The sequence below is a fragment of the Umbelopsis ramanniana genome, assembly GCF_025399195.1.
Source record: "Umbelopsis ramanniana AG unplaced genomic scaffold K450scaffold_13, whole genome shotgun sequence".
In the NCBI taxonomy this organism is placed as follows: Eukaryota; Fungi; Mucoromycota; class Umbelopsidomycetes; order Umbelopsidales; family Umbelopsidaceae; genus Umbelopsis; species Umbelopsis ramanniana.
The window spans coordinates 248,041-265,853 of record NW_026252099.1 but is presented as its reverse complement, the minus strand read 5'-3'; the positions used below and the strand labels follow the sequence as shown (position 1 = coordinate 265,853).

General features: G+C 43.1%; 9 protein-coding genes across 9 annotated transcripts; 5 read left to right on the top strand and 4 right to left on the bottom strand.

The window, feature by feature from the left end:
- Position 1: 1 nt before the first annotated feature.
- On the bottom strand, positions 2–2,058 carry K450DRAFT_231047 (uncharacterized protein). Its single transcript, XM_051587360.1, has 6 exons — positions 1,664–2,058; positions 1,357–1,604; positions 987–1,291; positions 795–902; positions 595–735; positions 2–527 (listed from the first exon to the last, which is right to left on the bottom strand). Exons 1-6 carry the CDS (start codon positions 1,951–1,953, stop codon positions 363–365), a joined length of 1,257 nt encoding a protein of 418 aa, XP_051446771.1. The 5' UTR covers positions 1,954–2,058; the 3' UTR covers positions 2–362.
- A 334-nt stretch (positions 2,059–2,392) lies between these two features.
- K450DRAFT_231043 (uncharacterized protein) lies at positions 2,393–5,432 on the top strand. The gene is made up of 11 exons (XM_051587359.1): positions 2,393–2,725; positions 3,006–3,157; positions 3,231–3,412; positions 3,482–3,548; positions 3,625–3,861; positions 3,940–4,054; positions 4,126–4,270; positions 4,333–4,433; positions 4,505–4,842; positions 4,902–5,154; positions 5,241–5,432. Exons 1-11 carry the CDS (start codon positions 2,458–2,460, stop codon positions 5,264–5,266), a joined length of 1,884 nt encoding a protein of 627 aa, XP_051446770.1. The 5' UTR covers positions 2,393–2,457; the 3' UTR covers positions 5,267–5,432.
- A 379-nt stretch (positions 5,433–5,811) lies between these two features.
- K450DRAFT_231036 (uncharacterized protein) lies at positions 5,812–8,583 on the top strand. The gene is made up of 7 exons (XM_051587358.1): positions 5,812–6,002; positions 6,068–6,272; positions 6,427–6,651; positions 6,732–6,964; positions 7,030–7,083; positions 7,151–8,259; positions 8,340–8,583. The coding sequence occupies exons 1-7, from the start codon at positions 5,915–5,917 to the stop codon at positions 8,463–8,465; spliced, it is 2,040 nt and encodes a 679-aa protein (XP_051446769.1). The 5' UTR covers positions 5,812–5,914; the 3' UTR covers positions 8,466–8,583.
- Position 8,584: 1 nt separating this feature from the next.
- Positions 8,585–10,327, bottom strand: K450DRAFT_231025 (uncharacterized protein). Its single transcript, XM_051587357.1, has 6 exons — positions 9,816–10,327; positions 9,635–9,739; positions 9,281–9,570; positions 9,149–9,214; positions 8,914–9,058; positions 8,585–8,835 (listed from the first exon to the last, which is right to left on the bottom strand). The coding sequence occupies exons 1-6, from the start codon at positions 10,006–10,008 to the stop codon at positions 8,654–8,656; spliced, it is 981 nt and encodes a 326-aa protein (XP_051446768.1). The 5' UTR covers positions 10,009–10,327; the 3' UTR covers positions 8,585–8,653.
- K450DRAFT_231021 (uncharacterized protein) lies at positions 9,777–10,478 on the top strand. The gene has a single exon (XM_051587356.1). It carries the CDS (start codon positions 10,030–10,032, stop codon positions 10,360–10,362), a length of 333 nt encoding a protein of 110 aa, XP_051446767.1. The 5' UTR covers positions 9,777–10,029; the 3' UTR covers positions 10,363–10,478.
- Positions 10,479–10,504: 26 nt separating this feature from the next.
- K450DRAFT_231014 (uncharacterized protein) lies at positions 10,505–12,918 on the bottom strand. The gene is made up of 8 exons (XM_051587355.1): positions 12,803–12,918; positions 12,206–12,368; positions 11,813–12,113; positions 11,554–11,731; positions 11,372–11,468; positions 11,166–11,297; positions 10,785–11,050; positions 10,505–10,719 (listed from the first exon to the last, which is right to left on the bottom strand). The coding sequence occupies exons 1-8, from the start codon at positions 12,889–12,891 to the stop codon at positions 10,647–10,649; spliced, it is 1,299 nt and encodes a 432-aa protein (XP_051446766.1). The 5' UTR covers positions 12,892–12,918; the 3' UTR covers positions 10,505–10,646.
- A 1,572-nt stretch (positions 12,919–14,490) lies between these two features.
- K450DRAFT_231001 (uncharacterized protein) lies at positions 14,491–16,103 on the top strand. Its single transcript, XM_051587354.1, has 6 exons — positions 14,491–14,673; positions 14,746–14,794; positions 14,956–15,001; positions 15,153–15,265; positions 15,335–15,391; positions 15,476–16,103. The coding sequence occupies exons 1-6, from the start codon at positions 14,583–14,585 to the stop codon at positions 15,741–15,743; spliced, it is 624 nt and encodes a 207-aa protein (XP_051446765.1). The 5' UTR covers positions 14,491–14,582; the 3' UTR covers positions 15,744–16,103.
- On the top strand, positions 15,746–16,247 carry K450DRAFT_230997 (uncharacterized protein). Its single transcript, XM_051587353.1, has one exon. It carries the CDS (start codon positions 15,855–15,857, stop codon positions 16,224–16,226), a length of 372 nt encoding a protein of 123 aa, XP_051446764.1. The 5' UTR covers positions 15,746–15,854; the 3' UTR covers positions 16,227–16,247.
- K450DRAFT_230994 (uncharacterized protein) lies at positions 16,247–17,456 on the bottom strand. The gene is made up of 4 exons (XM_051587352.1): positions 17,340–17,456; positions 17,012–17,257; positions 16,689–16,849; positions 16,247–16,576 (listed from the first exon to the last, which is right to left on the bottom strand). The coding sequence occupies exons 1-4, from the start codon at positions 17,404–17,406 to the stop codon at positions 16,268–16,270; spliced, it is 783 nt and encodes a 260-aa protein (XP_051446763.1). The 5' UTR covers positions 17,407–17,456; the 3' UTR covers positions 16,247–16,267.
- Between the last annotated feature and the right edge of the window lie 357 nt (positions 17,457–17,813).

The following is a 17,813-nucleotide window of genomic DNA, read 5'->3' as shown; positions in this document are numbered from 1 at the left end:
AAAATAATTTGCCAAGCCACTAGTTCACGTGATTTTAATCAGGTGATTCTTCACCGCAGCCTAAAGCTTAGATCAATATTGCCGATACGAGAGTACATTCACCAATACAGAGCTGAAAAAGAAAAATATCTATTATCGTAAAGTCAATTGTACTAAAGAGATAAATATTTATTTTTGATAGTGCAATGTACTCGAAAACAAGAAGTTTCATATTTGCTAATTGAAATTGAATAATGACTTATTTACATTCTAGATCATATTACTTTTTTTATCACCGAACCAAGTGATAAAAAGTTTCCTGGGCTTGAACACAGTGCGTATTGGAATTACCTCTACTGATAACCCTGACATTGTAGCCCATATTAGTTGCAAAAGGCATCCAGGTGGTTGTGCTTGGCTACATAACTGAATCCTTGGAAGAAGTCTGAATAGCTTGCACTCAGGGGAGAAGGGATATCAATTGGGGACTCCACAGGCATTTCCTTGGTGAATTTACTATCAAAGTTCTCAGCCAATTCTGGATCAGTCTGCGATAAAAATAGGATGATCAATGACAGGCAGCGATTGGCAGTGATAATGAATATAATGGCTTACCAGAATGGGAACAATGGGAGGCGTTCCTTGACGTGCTTCCATAGCTTTCCAATCAATCTTGCGGAAGAAGCGGTGACCTTTGATGCGAGTGATATCATCTTCACCGGAGCCCAGACGAACGTCAGGATTCTTTCGCAATAACTAATAATTCAGTTAGTCAACTATAGCATACGGCATGCATCTGTGAGAGTCGAACCTACCTTATTGCACAGATCTTTGGCTTCAGAAGAAACGTAATAAGGGACCTGCAATTTCTTTTTCAGAATGGCATCCATGGTCTTTTTTCTATTACCGGCATTAAATGGAGTCTACATGGCATATGTTAATAATGGTATGGGAAGGCGTACGACATGCATCATTTGAGGTCAATGCTAAAAGTGAGTAGTACTTACATGTCCGACAATCATCTCAAACAGCAGGATTCCCAAGCTCCACCAGTCAACGCCTTTACTGTAGTGTTGCTCCATTAAGATTTCAGGTGCCATGTATTCGACTGTCCCACATACTGTATTTGTCTTTTGTTCAATTGCCACCTTTGACAGGCCAAAATCTGTCAGAACCACATGGCCATCGCTATCCAGCAAACAGTTTTCCGGTTTGAGATCTCGATAAACAATTCCCAGAGAGTGTAAGTGTTCTAGAGCAAGGATTAATTCCGCAAGATAGAATGAGGCTACTTCTTCAGAAAACATGCGTTCTGAGAAAAAAATGGGTTAATTTAAATTTTTCGTTGTTGTGCGATGGCCAATCAAGATCGCCTACCTGCTGCCATGTGCGTAAATAATTCGCCCCCACTTGCAAATTCTAATATCAAATATAATCGATCGTCCGTCTGAAATGCATAGTAAAGTTGGACAATGAAAGGATGCTTCAAGTCTTCAAGGATCTGTCGTTCAGCCTTGGTGTGTTCTGCATGTTTGATCTTGAGAAAAAGAGAGGCTTTTTTGAGCACCTTCATAGCATAGAGCCTTCGGGAAGCCTTATGCCGTACAAGAAGAACCTTTCCATAGCTGAAAGGAGATGGCTTAGAGACAGCATTAAGATAGTGCTGAGACATTAATACACTTACGCTCCTCTTCCAATGACTTTGAGCTGCTCAAAGTCGGCTTTAGTGACTTTTCTACTACCTAGGATTTCCTGAGCGTTGGATGCAGCAAAATCTTCATCAAGAGCGACTTCATAGACGGATTCATCTCTGAGGCACCGTTCCGAGTATGATTTGGATAAAACGTCTTCTGATGGAGGTTCGTCATGGTCTTCTGAGATAGAAATTGCTGGTTCGTCTGGATGGCCTTCGGAGGCGGTGCTCAAACGGAGGGATGGATGGTCGTCATGGTCGAAACTGAATAATGTACTCATTGTAAAGTGACAGCGCTAAACGGAAGTGAGAAGGCAGCTAAGGCGTCGAGCAACAATACCAAGCTGTAGTAGAATAAGGTCAACTTTCATGCGTTGGTTGCAGATGGTATATTGATTTTGTTTCGATGCCAGTGCACCAAAGAGCTGTCGGGTTTCAGCTGAAAAAGGGTGCAGACCAAAATTTTTATGTACGTCAAACATAGGGTTTTCGATGACGGACGCAGCATATACCATATACGATGTAAGCGTCTTTTGCTGCCAAAATAACAACAAAATGATGGGAAAAGAGAAGCAGCTATCAGTGCTTGCATTCTTAGCGTATAAAGCCCATAGCAGGCCGATCATTCCTCAAACCGCCCAAGCTGTAAGAAATCGAGGCCCATGCTTATAAAAAAAAATTGGCTGGGTAGGGTTGGGATAGGGACTGCTTTCCATTTTGCGCAGGGCGTGATTCACACACATCATCCAACTCTTTAGCGTCAGCGCCACTCTTTGTCCAATACAATGCAACAAATGGAAGTGGACTCAACCCCAATGACTCCTACAGAATATATGGAGGAGGATAGATCTCCAGTACCCGATTCCACTGCCATGGATGTTTCCGAAGTCGACCAGAACGATGACGATGACCTTTCGTCGGTAGCCGCGCTGATTGACCAGCTTAAGCACGACGATGTGCAATATCGAGTCAATGCCTGCAAAAAGTTGACTGTTATTGCCGCGGCCCTTGGTCCTGAAAGAGCAAGAGACGAATTGATCCCTTTCTTGGATGGTGAGTCTTGTTGTTTCTTATGCATTGTCATTCCCTTCCTATGCCCCCTCCCCCACTTCCCTTGATTCGAATCGTCATGATTTTCGCTTGAGAATCAATCGGCATCCGGAAGTTTCGCCGGCTTTTTTTCACCTTATATATTGAAAGCATGGATGCTCCTATATACATGATATTTTGCCATATCATTAACGTTTTCTTATCGTTTCAAACTAATTCTGTTATCATTTTATTTTCCTCTTCCCGCTATCTTACTATGGGCATATAATACTCTCAAATTCAGACTCGATCGATGATGAAGATGAAGTCTTGCTCGCTTTAGCGGAAGAATTGCCCAACCTTAGCCCTTACTTGGGTGGCTCAGAGTATCTGCCTCGCCTTTTAGTACCTTTGGAGAGTTTAGCTGCTATCGAAGACGCGACAGTTAGAGATAAGGTTAGAGACTACGACAACTTTCGTGAGAGATGACACGCATGACCTAATGTTTTGATATGGCATTTTCCTCTAGGCTGTCAGCTCCTTGAGACAAATTGCTACTCAAATGGAAGATAGCCAACGAAATAATGATTTCGCACCTCTTGTCAAGCGCCTTGCTCAAGGTGAATGGTTCACAAGCCGTGCTTCAGCAGCTGGCTTATTTGCAGTTTGTTATAGCGCTTTTGATGCCCAAAAGCAAGAAGAATGGAGAAAGTATGTACTATGACCAAAACCAAAAAATTTCATGCATCGTGGTTTGCTAAACTGATTTATAACCGACAGCATGTTTGCTCAACTTGTACACGACGAGACGCCAATGGTCAGAAGATCAACTACCAAGGCCCTAGAGGTAATTTGATACTGACCATGTGAAAAATAGTTTTGGGAGCTTTGACGAATAACCAGTATGATGTTGTCGTTATTAGACACTTTCCAGTGTTGTATCGGAGGAACATTTAGAAACATTCGTTCTTTCGCTGTTTAACGAGCTCGCAAGTGATGACCAAGACTCTGTTCGACTATTGACTATTGAAATTCTCATCGCCATTGCAAACCGATTTGATGCGCAAAAGAATCGCGAAACTTTGTTGGAGCCACTCAAGTCTCTTGCTCGTGACAAGGCATGGAGAGTCCGCTATATGGTGGCTTCAAAGTTCGTAGAGGTAAATATAACTGGCTAATGCACAAGAAAAATAACATTTTTTCTAGTTTTTTCTAAGCAATTTCCGGAATGGTTACAGGTTTGCGACGCCATCGGAGAAGACACTGTTCGTGCAGAGTTGGTTTCAACCTTTGTTGATTTGTTGAAGGATAGCGAGGGAGAAGTCAGAACTGCTGCCGCAGGAGAGGTTCCTGGTAAGAAGGAAGCATTTTGGATGGTATGTATAGGTGGAGAATGGTTCTTCTAACACATGTCGCCATGATAGGTTTTGCCAAGTTCGCAGACAAGCAGACCATTTTGGAAAGCTTCTTACCTTGCATTCGTGAGTTGGTAGAGGACGGTAACCAACACGTCAGAGCTGCTCTTGCTCTACATATCAGCGGCCTCTCGCCAATTCTTGGAAAGGAAGAGTACGTGCCTATTTTTGGCCATGGGTTGACAACACACCGAGTACTTACCCTTTTCGTTTTAGTACTATCGAACATTTGCTTCCTCTATTTTTGCAGTTGCTGAAGGACGAATTCCCTGATGTTAGATTGAATGTCATTGCTAATTTGGAGCAAATCAACAAAGGTCAGTTGTAACGTTGATCCGTCAAGATACATAATAACCCATGCTTACCGACCGCTTGGTGATTTTTGTAGTCATCGGAATCGACCTTCTTTCACAATCCCTGCTACCAGCCATTACCGAACTCGCTGAAGACAGACAGTGGCGTGTGCGTCTCGCTATAATTGAATATATTCCTCTGCTGGCCTCGCCGCTTGGTGTAGAGTTCTTTGACGAAAAGTTGCTCAACCTTTGTATGTCGTGGCTCGGCGACGCTGTCTACTCAATTCGAGAGGCAGCCACTATCAACTTGAAGAAGTTGACAGAAGTATTTGGAGCAGAATGGGCAAAGGATACTGTCATTACGCAGATCATCAAAATGGCTGACAATGAAAATTATCTGTACAGAATGACAACCATTTTCACCTTGACTGTAAGTGATTGTGTTAGAAAGCCCGGGACTTTCAACCATACCTAAACCTTATCCCTTAGACAATGACGGATGCTCTTTCACCTAGCATCATTAAGGACTATGTGTTGCCTACGGTCATCAGTCTCTCTGAGGACCCTATACCAAATATACGTTTCAATGTGGCAAAGGCTCTTGAAACTCTCACTCCATCATTGAAACAGGATGCCAATACTGCTGATCTTATCGAAAGTACTGTGGTACCTTCGCTACAAAAACTTACTAATGACAAGGATGGGGATGTGCGATTCTTTGCCAGCAGAGCTTTGCTAGATGGTGAGTTACATGACGTGCTTTATGGATTTTTCAGGACAGCGTTATGTTAACCATATATTTTACCCCGCCCATTTTTTTTCGTTTAGCGAAAGGTCAAAAGCCATCACTCTGATGGAGTTATTTTGTTTGATACATTTTGATTTGTGTCCCTTCTAGCATTGTGTTCTTTCTTTTTTTTCGCTTTCGTTTTGTTTAAACATCAATTTCTCAAAGAAAATGGATCAGCAACTTTGGCGATGATTAGCTTTGTAATAAAAATTTTATCTATGCTAGCTTTTTTTTTTTTCTACTTCATTTCTCATTTTTTCTGGCCTCCAGAAGATTCTCCAGCAGATTATGAGCGATAACATCTATCGGTGTTATGCTGAGCTTTGAATCTTAATATGGCACTTTGCCCCAACAGGGGAAATTACCCGACAACATGTTACATTTTACTGGATCGATGCACAGCTTTGTTATTTGACACATACAAGATGTTCAAATGATGGAATAGCAGTGTAGACTTGTATTTTACAATCACATTAGATAAAATATGTCATGGTTCAATGTATTCAAAGCGGTGCAAGTTGAAAGCATCGACGGAATATATGATGGTACAGCCAATCAGCAGTCGAGTAATGGCCCGAGTCAACATCTCATCCCCCAAAAAAAAGGAAGGCAGGTACCAGAAATTTAAAAAACAGTCCCATTCAATTTCAAAAGGTTGCGTTTAACCTCTTTACAGCTTTTCATCCTTTCAACCCCTTTTAACGCAATAAAAATGGTTAATACTGTCGAGGCTACTGCCGTCAACACCATCCGTACCCTCGCCGCCGATGTTGTCCATGGTGCTAACTCTGGTCACCCTGGTAAGTAGATTGATTTTGATCATGACTGAACGCGTTATAGACGCTGATGAGTATGGTGTTTATAGGTGCTCCTATGGGTTGTGCTCCCATGGCCCAGACCTTGTTCTCCAAGTTCATCAAGGTCAACCCCAAGAACCCTCACTGGGCTAACCGTGATCGTTTCGTTCTCTCCAACGGTCACGCTTGTGCTCTTCAGTACATTATGCTCCATCTTCTTGGTTTTGATGTCACCATGGATGACCTCAAGAAGTTCCGTGCCATCGATAGCAAGTAAGTAGATTGGGAGATCGGGTTGAGACAATAGATGCATGCCTTCCTATAATTTTTAGTTGGCTGTGAAAACGTGCATTTGAATGACGTTTCAATTTGGGTCAAAAACTTGGGTCGGAGCAGATTTCTGACCAAGCATATTATCTGTTTTTAGGACCCCTGGTCACCCTGAACGTGGCTGGACTGAAGGTATTGAAGTTACCACTGGTCCTCTTGGTCAAGGTGTCTCCAACGCTGTTGGTCTTGCCCTTGCTCAAGCTCAACTCGGAGCTACCTTCAACAAGCCTGGTTTCGAAATCTTCAACAACGATACCTATGTTATCCTTGGTGATGGTTGTCTCCAGGAGGGTGTCGCGGCTGAAGCCGTGTCTCTTGCTGGGTATGTATTACTGTACCGATAGAATGTTTAGTCAAGACTGACTAATAACCGCTTTTTTCCGTTTCATATTCTTTTGACAGTCACTGGAAGCTCGGAAAGCTTATTGCCTTGTACGACGACAACAAGATTACCATCGATGGTGACACTGCTGTCTCCTTCACTGAGGACGTTCAGAAGCGTTTCGAGTCTTACGGCTGGCAAGTTCTAGTTGTCGCTGATGGTGACAACGACTTTGAAGCCATTGCTAAGGCTGTTGAGCAAGCCAAGGCTGAAACTGAGAAGCCCACTCTCATCAAGATTAGAACCACCATTGGTAAGTATATAAACAGGTTATGGAGTTCAAAAATCTGTATCTTGCTAACAAGGATATATTTTCAGGTTATGGTTCTCAGCACCAAGGTGAAGAGAAGGTTCACGGTTCTCCCCTTTCCGGTAAGTGTCTTTGTAATGCGTTTGCCTGTCATGCAGTGTTTCATGACTAAGCTTACCTTGATTGTAGCTGACGATATCAAAAACGTCAAGCAAAAGTTCGGTTTCAACCCCGATGAGAAGTACGTTGTTCCCCAGCAAGTCTATGACTTCTGGGCTAAGCGTGCTGAAGAGAACGCCAAGGTTGAAGCTGAATGGAACGAGCTTGTTGCCAAGTACCAGAAGGAATTCCCCACTGAGGCTGCTGAGCTCAAGCGTCGTCTTGCTGGCAAGCTTCCCGAAGGTTGGGAGAAGGCTCTTCCCCGTTTCACTCCTTCTGACCCCGCTGTTGCCACTCGCAAGTTGTCTGAGACTGTCTTGACCGCTCTCTCTGATGTTGTTCCCGAACTCATTGGTGGATCTGCTGATTTGACTGGCTCCAACTTGACCCGATGGAAGAAGGCTGTCGATTTCCAACATCCTTCCACTGGTCTTGGTCAATACGATGGTCGCTATGTCCGTTATGGTGTCCGTGAACACGCTATGTTTGCTATCATGAACGGTATTGCTGCCTACCAAGGTCTCATTCCCTTCGGTGGTACCTTCTTGAACTTCTTGACCTACGGTTGGGGAGCTACTCGTTTGTCTGCTGTTTCTCACCTTCGCGTCATCTATGTCATGACCCACGATTCCATCGGTCTTGGTGAGGACGGTCCCACCCATCAGCCTATTGAGACCCTCGCTTTGGTCCGTGCTACCCCTAACATCTATACCATGAGACCCGCTGATGGTAACGAGACCTCTGGTTGTTACCTTGTCGCTTTGGAGAACGACCACCGTCCTTCCGTCATTGCTCTCTCCCGTCAAAACCTTCCCCAACTTGAAGGTTCTAACATTGAGGCTGTCCGCAAGGGTGGTTACGTTCTTCACGCTGAGCAGAAGCCCGATGTTGTCTTGGCTGCTACTGGTTCCGAAGTCGCCATCGCTGTTGATGCTGCCAAGCTTTTGGAGAAGGAGGGTCTTAAGGTCCAAACCGTCTCTATGCCCATCACTGACCTCTTCGATGAGCAATCCCACGAATACAAGCTCTCTGTCTTCCCCCAGAACACTCCTGTCGTCTCTGTTGAAGCTCTTACCGTCTTCGGTTGGCAACAGTACTCTCATGCCCAAGTTGGCATGACCACTTTCGGTGCATCTGGCGTAAGTTGAAAAAGGAAAGGATTGTCAGTCTCGTAGAATATTCTAGTGATGTTAACTATTTGCTTTTTTTTACTATACAGCCTATCAAGGATGTCTATGCCAAGTTCAAGATCACCCCCGAAAACACTGCCAATGTTGCCAAGGATCTCATCCAGCACTTCAAGAAGATCGGTCAAGTTCCCGAACTCCCCTGTCAAAGACAGTAAACCTTCATCCTTTTCCTCCATCATTACTAGTCCTATCTCATTAGATTTAAAACTCGCTGCTGTAATTACAGAATAAATACATTCCAGACTGGTTGTATATTGTACTTCTTTGATTCTCAGGTTGGGTGCGGGAGATGATGTTACAGTGTGCTACAATGGATAAGCATCATTGAGTTCTATGCCATGTTTTATTGATCATTGCTAGATGAATCTGCTTTGGTCCAAAGTTGCACGAGCGCGCTATTGAACTCTTTGTATTTGGCAGTAGGAATGACATGACCGGTATCTTCAAACACCATGAACACATCCGGCTGCAGGTGGTCTCGAAGATAAAAGCTATGGGAAGTGTGTACAAAGTTGTCCCAAGTATCTAAATATTGCGCAGTGAGCGTGAGATTTGTGCACAGATATGCCCAGTCCACTCACATAAACAAAGAGAGGCTCTTACTTGTTGCAACCAAAGTGGGAATTCCGTACGATCGAATTTTAGCCAGATCGGAAGCAGTGACCCAATGTCTCATCGAGGCAATGGCTTGGCTGACCATGCCGCCGACCTGCTGCGGTCGATTTCGTGTATTTCGTTCAAGTTGTTTCTTTAGGACATCGTATGTTATTGTTTTAAAAAGGTTGGTTAGAACGCAACATCGATGGTAGTGTTTACATTCGCGTGAGACTCACGATACCTTGAAGACCTTTTCAAAATTGGTATCGACGCTGCTGTCATCGTCCGGTCGCTGATCCAACCAAGACTAAAAGCTCGATATATGTCAGTCGCTTCGTCATATTGCAAGGCCCATTTGATACGCATACTGTACTTTGGTATAATTGATTTTCATAAGGCGACGAAGCTGTTCGTGCGGATCGGACACGAACAAATTGCTGATCAATGTGTATGCGCCGGTAAAGGGTCGAGTACCACCGGCCGTGGTTGAAACAAGTGCGATCGATTTAAATCGTTGCGGTGACAGTAACAGCATCTGTTGTAGCACTTGTCCACCTGCAGAATAGCCAACTGCGTGCACCTCGGATGCCCATCCCAAATGGTCCAACAACTCTAGCACATCTTTGGCCCACTCCGTGGTGTTGTAAGAATCCCAGCTACCGTCTACCGAAAGAAAGCTAAGACTTGAGACCCCCTGGGTAAATAACCTTTACAATGGCGTACATACCTGTCCATCCTACACCACGAGCATCAAATGTAACGATAGTACTCTCGCCAGTTGGAGCCAGTTCACTGGTTTGATAATCCCACGCTTGGCATGGTGTATTCAAGCCTGTGGGATGTTCATTTTCTCTCTATTAGCTTATAAGCCATACAGCAGATAGAAAGATTATGAAATGTAAACCAACCCATTATGAAAAGCACCTTTCTAGGGCCGTTGCCGTGCATTTCGTAATACAAGTTGACCGGTTCCTGGCTTCGACCCTGAGCCACTGTTGCAAACCCTTGCTTGTATGGATGTTGCCAGTGTAATTCCGGCATTTTTCTGGGAATGTTATCAACATCCCCGGTCATAGATTCAAAAACGGTATCGGTTGCCATGATGAGTTGATTGTGACAGGAATGTCTGTGCCGCTCAGTATGGTGTGTGTCGCGGAATGTCTTGGGAAGGGGTTGAGTGCGAAAACGTCTAAAGTAATGTTTGAAATAGACTCAGTCAGCTCCACGTGGAAAAGATGGGCCACCATTAGGATGGCCATAACTCTCAAGGCAAATGAAAACAGCCTCGGTTGGGCTAAAGATATGTTTCATGTGGAATCGTTCTTATTACTACATCTCGATGCTTTCCTTACGACATTACCAGATAGTTATTGCAACATGCACAACAGGATACAGACACATAGCTCAATTGGAAATCCAGAGAAGAAGAAAAAAGAAGAACAACAACATAGATAAGAATATGTGGGGGAGAAAAGAAAGTGGGAAATAATCTAAAACGCGTCAGTAGGATGTTCTCTGGCTCATAGGTAGAAGGAATATGAAGTGACCTACTTTAATGCAACAGAAAAGAAAAATGAAAAAGAAAAAAGAAGTGGTTCACAGACACAATTTTGCCAGAGCAAGTATCCCATGAGCATTTCGCCATACACTGTGGTTTGGTTTTGTTGGCTTTGCGTATCGTATGTTATTATTTGTTTTGTTTTCTGTTTAGTTTTTTCTCTGCAAAAAAGTTTTGCTCTTCATCGGCACTGCCATATCTTGACAGTTTGATCAACGCTTCCTGTGGCAACAACGGGACTTGAATGGCAATATCTGCAAATTGATACATTAATATTTATGTTCAATGTAACATAAGTCATGAACACAGTGATGCTTACGATATGCATGTCACAAAATGTGAGTGTGCCTCTATAGTCTTCATACAGCGACCAGTTTTGAGATCCCAGATTTTTATGGTCTTGTCATCTGATGCCGACAACAAGAACTTGCCACTGGGATGCACCACAAGTCCGCGTACCCAATTATCGTGACCTATCATGGTATGTAACAGTTGGCCGCTAGCGTCCCAAAGCTTGATAGTCTTGTCTCGAGAACCCGTAACGACGTATTGACCTGCCATCGGCTGTTCTTTTCCAGCCTTGGACTAGATTGTGTGGTTAGTGGAACTGACTTCCCTTGTCGTTCCGAGATATTGCTTACGTACAAGTCGATCGAAAACCCTCCTCCCCCCCCCAAAAATAAATAAATAAATAACTTACTGTATCATTGATCAGCTCACGAACATATGGATAGGCGTTGACAGGAACAAATATTGCACATTCCACAACATGATCGTGACCTCGGAATTCCATTTTAGTTTCTCCCGTAGATGCATCCCAAAGACGAGACGTCTAACAATGGGCAATTATTATCAAAACTTTCGCAGTCCTAGATGGAAAAAACAGAGAGACAACAAAAGGCTTACCTGATCATTTGACGATGTCACTAATAATCGACCATCATCGCTAGGCTGGACAGAACGAACCCACTCCAGATGCCCGGTAAATGTTTTGACACAATATCTAAAACATGCATTGCAATGCAATTGTCACGTTAGGTTGCCCCCTTGGCCAACGTCTGAAATGCAGTATAAGGTTTTGTACTTACCCAGATGCAACATCCCAAAGTTTAATGGTTTTGTCTCTGGAAGCGGACACAATAATGTCTCCTGATGGTAAGAAAGCGACAGATGATACACTATGATCATGTCCATACAAGGTCTTGATGCAGTTGTACTCATTGTTGAGGTCCCAAACCTTGATTGTCAGATCAGCCGAACAGGAAACTGTATATATAGGGATACCATGGGATAAGTGAGACTTGATCTGTTTGGAGAAAAAGAGAAATAGCCCACACATCTATTTACCTAGTATGTTGCCCTTTGCATCGAACGCCAAGTCTTGGACAGCCTTTGTATGACCTTTCAATGTGCGCTCAAATTCACCCGTCTCATAATCCCATATTTTGATTGAGGTATCTTCTGAAGCTGTTGCGAGAATTTGATATACAGGGTGGAATGCAACTCGCGTTACAGGGTTACGATGACCGGTGAGCGTTTGTCTTTCTGGCGGGCGGGGTATCCAATCGACCGAGCTTGTGGCTTTACGTACAGGTGCATTGTTTAGTTCTTCTTGCATTTGAGATGTTTTGCTCTCAAGTTCCATAATCTATGTCAGAAGAAGAGCCATAGATGGGTTAACTCATCTTACTCGCTCGCGATTTGAGGATAAGCCAAAGAAAAAAAAATCCATCTCCCCACCTTTTTCTGCAACCGAATGACTGAAGTCCATTTCTTTTCTAATAGGCCGGCGTATTTTTGCTTGGGATCAGGCACAAAATCGTCATTCAGTGACTCTGCTTTTAGTGCTGTGAACGAATCATGGAATCCACTGGCGCTGAGATAATCTAAGATGGCTTTATGTCTATAATGTAACAGAATGTGCGGTTAATATATGTACTTTTACCCTACTTCCCTTCAGTTTAGGTTTATTTTTTTTCCCTGGAGATAAGGTGTTGGTTGGGTTGAAATATGCGTGTCGAGTACAAACTATCGGTAAGGCGAGTTGGAAAGGATTGCTACATGAAATGAACCACGGCCGATATGTTGATAATAGGAAGCCATCAGCAACATATCCACAGGCACATCGGTTTGTGGGCTCTCTAGTTGATATGAGGTGGACACTTCTGATGAATTTCCAGCGAATGCAATGTGTAGATGGATGCGCATTTGAATTCGATGTATATGAATCGCCAGGTATATACAGCATGCTCCTGCTGGATCGCATCGCTTTCATAACACAGTGCCGTGTTCCCCATTTTAGACATGAATGAAACAGGTAAGCGGATGACGACTTACAACTCGTCCCTCTGACGATCAGAAAGGATTGTACTCATTTGGGAGTAACTGCCTCTAAAATTAAAACCAAGTGAATCGGATTTGAGCATTGTTGACCAATAGATGTTAAAGTAATCAACATGAGCGTAAGAAGTATACCTGCTTATACGACAAAGTGTTCTGAAATCAAAGAAATCTAAGGCTTGCTGGTTGCAGCTTTGGTGCCTGAGCTGGGGGGCGACCCAAGCCAAAAATTGCGACCTATTGAATCGGCCAATCACAAACGAGTTTTATTTGGCTTGTAACCAGGCTTCGATTTACGCTTGCAGTCGTTCCTTGTCAGAACGTCTTCGCCATTATTTAAGGGACACCACTCACTTTCACAAAATATTTCGAAAGTTATTAGAGAAAAAAAAAATGAAAGTTGTTTACACAATGTGGTGCTATTGTTTTGAAAAAATGCTTCCACGTCGTATCGTTATGATAGAATGGATCCAATCCGTTAGTTCAGCAACAATATGCCGACGCAAATGTACCGGCATGGTATCTCACTAATGACCGTGTTAGGAAGCTTGTGGTTCAGTAAGACTGCGATTTGTATCTTTCAAACCTGCTATAACATGCTTAGAAAATGGCAAAGAATCGGCTTATCTTCCATGTTCTAAGTAAGCATGATAACATCTCTCCCACCAAAAAAAAAAAAAAGGAAGATTGGTGAAGAGGTTAAGCACGGCCGCCTATAGAGATCTTTAACCTTGGGCACGGACAAAGGATGGGAATAATAAGTCCACTGGGGTCCCGAAATTAGCTCAGCCCCATATCGCTATGCTGGGTGAAGCATTGCCATTTACTATTGTCACTACGTTTGGTGACAGAAACTTGGTTATGAGCTTTAACCCGGTTCGCCACAGGTATCATTGGATCAATATACTTGGCATAGCGTCTGACGGGCGGTGACCGTTATAGCGCGGACATCCGCTCTCGAAAAATATTTTCCTTTAGTTTACACCGTACAATAGGCTAGTGGGTGAGTCTGGCCGCGTACATAGGCGTTGGACAATCAATGAGCTAAGGACAAAGCATGTTAAGGTTAAAGATGGTTGGAAATGTGGAACTAGACCATGGTAATTTACACGTATGTCAATATGGTGAGGAACCCGAACAGACATCATGTCATCTCTGTTTCATGCGTTTCAGGATCTACACGGAAAGATCCTGGTTTGTCGTTGCATGTAAACATCCATGACGGTTGCGTTACATTCGTCGCCGAACAAAGTTTGTTTTTCGGTGACCATCAGACACATCATGTGTAAGCATGTCAAAATAATGTGGCTATGGGTTGAATCGAGGGTTTGGGGGAGAGTTGCGTAGAAAGGGTGGGTGGGTGGGCGTGCGTGTGTATAAGATGTGGCCAGTTCATGCGGATGTTACCTCATTTGCCCACGTCGGTGCGACATTGTATCGGACATAATGGGCTCACCCACCCAATGCCATGCTCTGCCCTGCTTTACATTGCCATGCACGCTTTGCCTTTGTTATTTTATAAGCTTCGGCTGTCGGAACACCCCAATTCTTTTCTTTTGCTTTTTCCTCTGTTTAACCGAGTTTGGAGTCTCACAATCAAGATCTACTGGCGTGCTATACCTCAAACTGTAATTTCGAATTTTATAAACTATATATAAATGCACGCATCACAACTAAAATGCCCCAAAAAAAAAATTTCTTTCATCTTCTTTTTCTTCCCAGACAACACTCGCACAGACACTTCACTGCTTTCACCTCACACAAATAAGCATTCATCATGGATATTTCAGAATTGGTTTCCCCGTCACCACAGCAATCACAAAGAGGATTGTTCACTTGTAATTGGAATTCATGCGGGAAGTCATTCGGTATGATATTCACAATCTCATGATCTTCCATGATGATCAATGACTTCTCATCCAACGTAATTTTTTCATTAGGGCGTAGATCTGACCTTGAGAGGCACTATCGCATACATATCAACGATCGGTAAGACGCCAATTTTTATTTCTTTTTATATTTCATAGACAAAATGTCTGTGCCTGTAGAAGGAGCCACATCATTTCTCGAAATAACAGCCTATGCAAAGAAAAAGGAGTGTTTTACTGAATTGGTCATTCTGTTATTTACCTTGTGTTCGCTCCTTAAAGGCCATTCGTTTGCACTTTCCCTGCTTGCAGAAAACGTTTTATTCAGGTAAGCGTGCAATCTAAGCTATATGCGTTATTCTACACCATTGGGGGTATTGAGCGCTTGAAATTGCAACAATCACCATTATCTGAATAGAATATTTTTGAGCTAATTCTCCCTTCCCTATCCTCCTGTTCCTCGCGCCTAAATTTGACAGAGATCAGCCCTTACCGTCCATATGCGTACACATACTGGAGAACGACCACATACATGCGAGCACCCAGATTGCAATAAAAGGTTCAGCGATAGTAGTTCCCTAGCTAGACATCGGTAAGTCACATATGAGTAACTCAGCGTGGTAAGGCGTTCTAACATATGTGGATGAAACCTACACTTTAGACGTATACATACTGGGAAACGTCCTTATGCTTGCCAATACGAAGGTTGTGGCAAAAGGTTTGTTTGTCCTCTCATCTTACATTGATTATATTGGGCAATCCTAGACCTTAAACCATATTGGGGTTCTTCCGCGTTTATTAGCTTTACAAAAAAGATGCTGTTGGCAAGGCATACTCGTTTGGAACATGCCACGGCTGCCAAAGTTCGACGTACTTCATCAACAAGTAGCGAACAAGACGGTGACGCCAGTTGCAGTCCTGTTGCATCCTCCCTTCCATCTCCGTTCTTTGCTGGCTATTCATACCCGGAATACCGCCCTGTACCTTGTGTCATGACCTGTAAAAACACCCATTCCGCAGAATTTACCCAATATTACGCATATATGAGCTCAACCACAGCAACGGAATGAAAAACGAAGCTTGTCATGGGAAAGCATGATAGACTGATCCAGGAACCAACTATATTTGGGGGAAACTGAAAGGAACATTTCATCTTCTTACATAAAATTCCATGGCATTCCATGGTTTTTAGGTTTCACATTTGCAGTTGTTGCACAATTCTCATACTAGAAGAGATGTTTTGGTTCCATGATCAAAATCATTTCGTTTGTAGAGGGTATACCCCATCCTACATTTTCCATCAGCTTTCAATGCATCATTCATTCACAAAGAGAAAAAACAAGAACATTACCAGATTAAAAGCATCGCCCAAACATTGCATACAATTCGTTATACTGTGTGTTCTTATTTTGATACCTACAACATCGAAAATGGAGGGTTTCTGTCTAACAACTTTATTATCTTCTTGTCAGCAGACCAAGACAGTGGTATTACATAAACAGACAAGTAGCCAAAAAAAAAAGTATAAAATAAAAATAATGCGTTGTTCTTAATCAAATAATATATCAAATGCATGGAATAATTTGCTTTGGATTCACCATATTGCGTCCCATTGCTCGACCGCTACCTCGCCGTGAGATAATTGGTTTTTGTTAGTTGGGATCAACTCCAAATCCGCAAGTAAACTGTGACTAGAAGTTATTTCCGAATCTGAACTGTAAGCGCTGTCATTCGCTGCATCCATGCTTTCGCCAAGATAACAGTCGATAAATTTGGTTTCGTCGTAATTGACAGGCTTTGGTAAAGCGTATTCGGGAATGACCGACGTCGTTGGTATGGGTAAGTCAATCAGTGGCATGCACACTTCAAGAAGATCGTTTTCGGAAACCGATAAATCGTAATCCTGTATAATAACATTACAGTGTTACTTGGTTGGAAAAACTTAAACGACCTGGTTGTTTGGTTGATGCACAATGTAAATCTATTAAGGCTGGATAGGTAGGATTCGGACTCACCAATAATAGAAATAACTGTCGCTCCATCAGGTTCACTTCAGCCAAGGGGAAACAATTCGCGTATCGCGCCCAGTGTCGATTTTTAGGGGACGAGTCGTTCAACGTCTTTGCGGACAGAATTAACGCAGCCAGGAATACACGATGACATGCACAGTGAATACCTAACAAATTTTAAACCAGAAGAAAATATCCAGAGACGTTGGAGTTAGAAATAGAATGAAAATCATGGGTGTTTAAGTGCGTAGAAGTAGCCGTGATCCAAAAAAAAAAATATTCCCTGGAAAACGCAGCCGCAATTAGGGGTTTGAGGGGGTATCTCTCACCTTGTGTAGCTTCAGGTAGTTTCTTTTGGAGCCTGTCAATATATACTAATGATACTATGACTGTTCCTGTGCTGACATTGGATCGACGGACCAAGTCTTTTATGAAGACACTCAGAGGTGGCACGTATGGCGCATTGATGGATTTGAGAACTTCATATAACGGTGATGCCCGCCGCCGTGTGAAAGAATCTTCTAAACGTTGATTTGAACATCGAATTGCCTCCCGCAACTTGTCGACCACGAGGACTAAATAGTTCGACAAAAATTAGCTGTAATCCTACCGATGTATAACAACAGTCAAAGATGAGAGAGGGGGGTTTTTCCATACGTGTGATTTTAGAGTTGATGGGCTGTTTAACGAGTTGTTCCATGGACGCAAGAGCTAAGGCACTCATTTATTATTCGTTTTTATGAATGAGAAACAGAAGGGTGGATATGTATTAAAGAGAACAAGAAAGACGAAAGATAGAATTTGAGGAGGGTGGCTCCCTATACTGTCTGTTGGCTATTGATCCCTTTGGAGACGTCCATCACATTTGCACGTTTCAAGGAACAAAGCTTTTTACGCCCAAATTTTTGCAAGCAGATCAAAGGCGTGAATGGATCAACGCTTCGGCAGAGCATGTAACGGGGGAACCATCTGCAACCAACGAAACATGACGCTCAACCTCCTTCTTGCAACAGGCGCACTCCGACCTCCTGGCTTTTTTGCGTCTCTATATCCTACACATACCCACATTGAATCTATGTATAAGACTCCATAGATGTGGAGCAAGCGGTAACGTTGTAAGAAACCCTTCAT

Bases quoted from the DNA above. Each gene is read 5' to 3' on its own strand.
- K450DRAFT_231043 (XM_051587359.1), top strand. From the start codon at position 2,458: ATGCAACAAATGGAAGTGGACTCAACCCCAATGACTCCTACAGAATAT. The intron at 3,862-3,939 runs GTAAATATAACT...GAATGGTTACAG, and splicing joins TGGCTTCAAAGTTCGTAGAG to GTTTGCGACGCCATCGGAGA. The intron at 4,434-4,504 runs GTCAGTTGTAAC...TGATTTTTGTAG, and splicing joins TTTGGAGCAAATCAACAAAG to TCATCGGAATCGACCTTCTT.
- K450DRAFT_231047 (XM_051587360.1), bottom strand. From the start codon at position 1,953: ATGAGTACATTATTCAGTTTCGACCATGACGACCATCCATCCCTCCGT. The intron at 1,292-1,356 runs GTAGGCGATCTT...TTTTTTTCTCAG, and splicing joins ATTTACGCACATGGCAGCAG to AACGCATGTTTTCTGAAGAA. The intron at 736-794 runs GTAGGTTCGACT...CTGAATTATTAG, and splicing joins CCAAAGATCTGTGCAATAAG to TTATTGCGAAAGAATCCTGA.
- K450DRAFT_230997 (XM_051587353.1), top strand. From the start codon at position 15,855: ATGGTTTTTAGGTTTCACATTTGCAGTTGTTGCACAATTCTCATACTA.
- K450DRAFT_231001 (XM_051587354.1), top strand. From the start codon at position 14,583: ATGGATATTTCAGAATTGGTTTCCCCGTCACCACAGCAATCACAAAGA. The intron at 14,674-14,745 runs GTATGATATTCA...TTTTTTCATTAG, and splicing joins TTCATGCGGGAAGTCATTCG to GGCGTAGATCTGACCTTGAG. The intron at 14,795-14,955 runs GTAAGACGCCAA...CGCTCCTTAAAG, and splicing joins CGCATACATATCAACGATCG to GCCATTCGTTTGCACTTTCC.
- K450DRAFT_231036 (XM_051587358.1), top strand. From the start codon at position 5,915: ATGGTTAATACTGTCGAGGCTACTGCCGTCAACACCATCCGTACCCTC. The intron at 6,003-6,067 runs GTAAGTAGATTG...TGGTGTTTATAG, and splicing joins TGCTAACTCTGGTCACCCTG to GTGCTCCTATGGGTTGTGCT. The intron at 6,965-7,029 runs GTAAGTATATAA...ATATATTTTCAG, and splicing joins CAAGATTAGAACCACCATTG to GTTATGGTTCTCAGCACCAA.
- K450DRAFT_231014 (XM_051587355.1), bottom strand. From the start codon at position 12,891: ATGCTCAAATCCGATTCACTTGGTTTTAATTTTAGAGGCAGTTACTCC. The intron at 12,114-12,205 runs GTGGGGAGATGG...CTTCTGACATAG, and splicing joins TCATTCGGTTGCAGAAAAAG to ATTATGGAACTTGAGAGCAA. The intron at 11,732-11,812 runs GTAAATAGATGT...CTATATATACAG, and splicing joins TGCAAAGGGCAACATACTAG to TTTCCTGTTCGGCTGATCTG.
- K450DRAFT_231025 (XM_051587357.1), bottom strand. From the start codon at position 10,008: ATGGCAACCGATACCGTTTTTGAATCTATGACCGGGGATGTTGATAAC. The intron at 9,059-9,148 runs GTATCGTGAGTC...GATGTCCTAAAG, and splicing joins ATTTTGAAAAGGTCTTCAAG to AAACAACTTGAACGAAATAC. The intron at 8,836-8,913 runs GTAAGAGCCTCT...CGCAATATTTAG, and splicing joins TCCCACTTTGGTTGCAACAA to ATACTTGGGACAACTTTGTA.
- K450DRAFT_230994 (XM_051587352.1), bottom strand. From the start codon at position 17,406: ATGAGTGCCTTAGCTCTTGCGTCCATGGAACAACTCGTTAAACAGCCC. The intron at 17,258-17,339 runs GTATGGAAAAAC...CGAACTATTTAG, and splicing joins CATCAACTCTAAAATCACAC to TCCTCGTGGTCGACAAGTTG. The intron at 16,577-16,688 runs GTGAGTCCGAAT...GTTATTATACAG, and splicing joins GACAGTTATTTCTATTATTG to GATTACGATTTATCGGTTTC.
- K450DRAFT_231021 (XM_051587356.1), top strand. From the start codon at position 10,030: ATGTCTGTGCCGCTCAGTATGGTGTGTGTCGCGGAATGTCTTGGGAAG.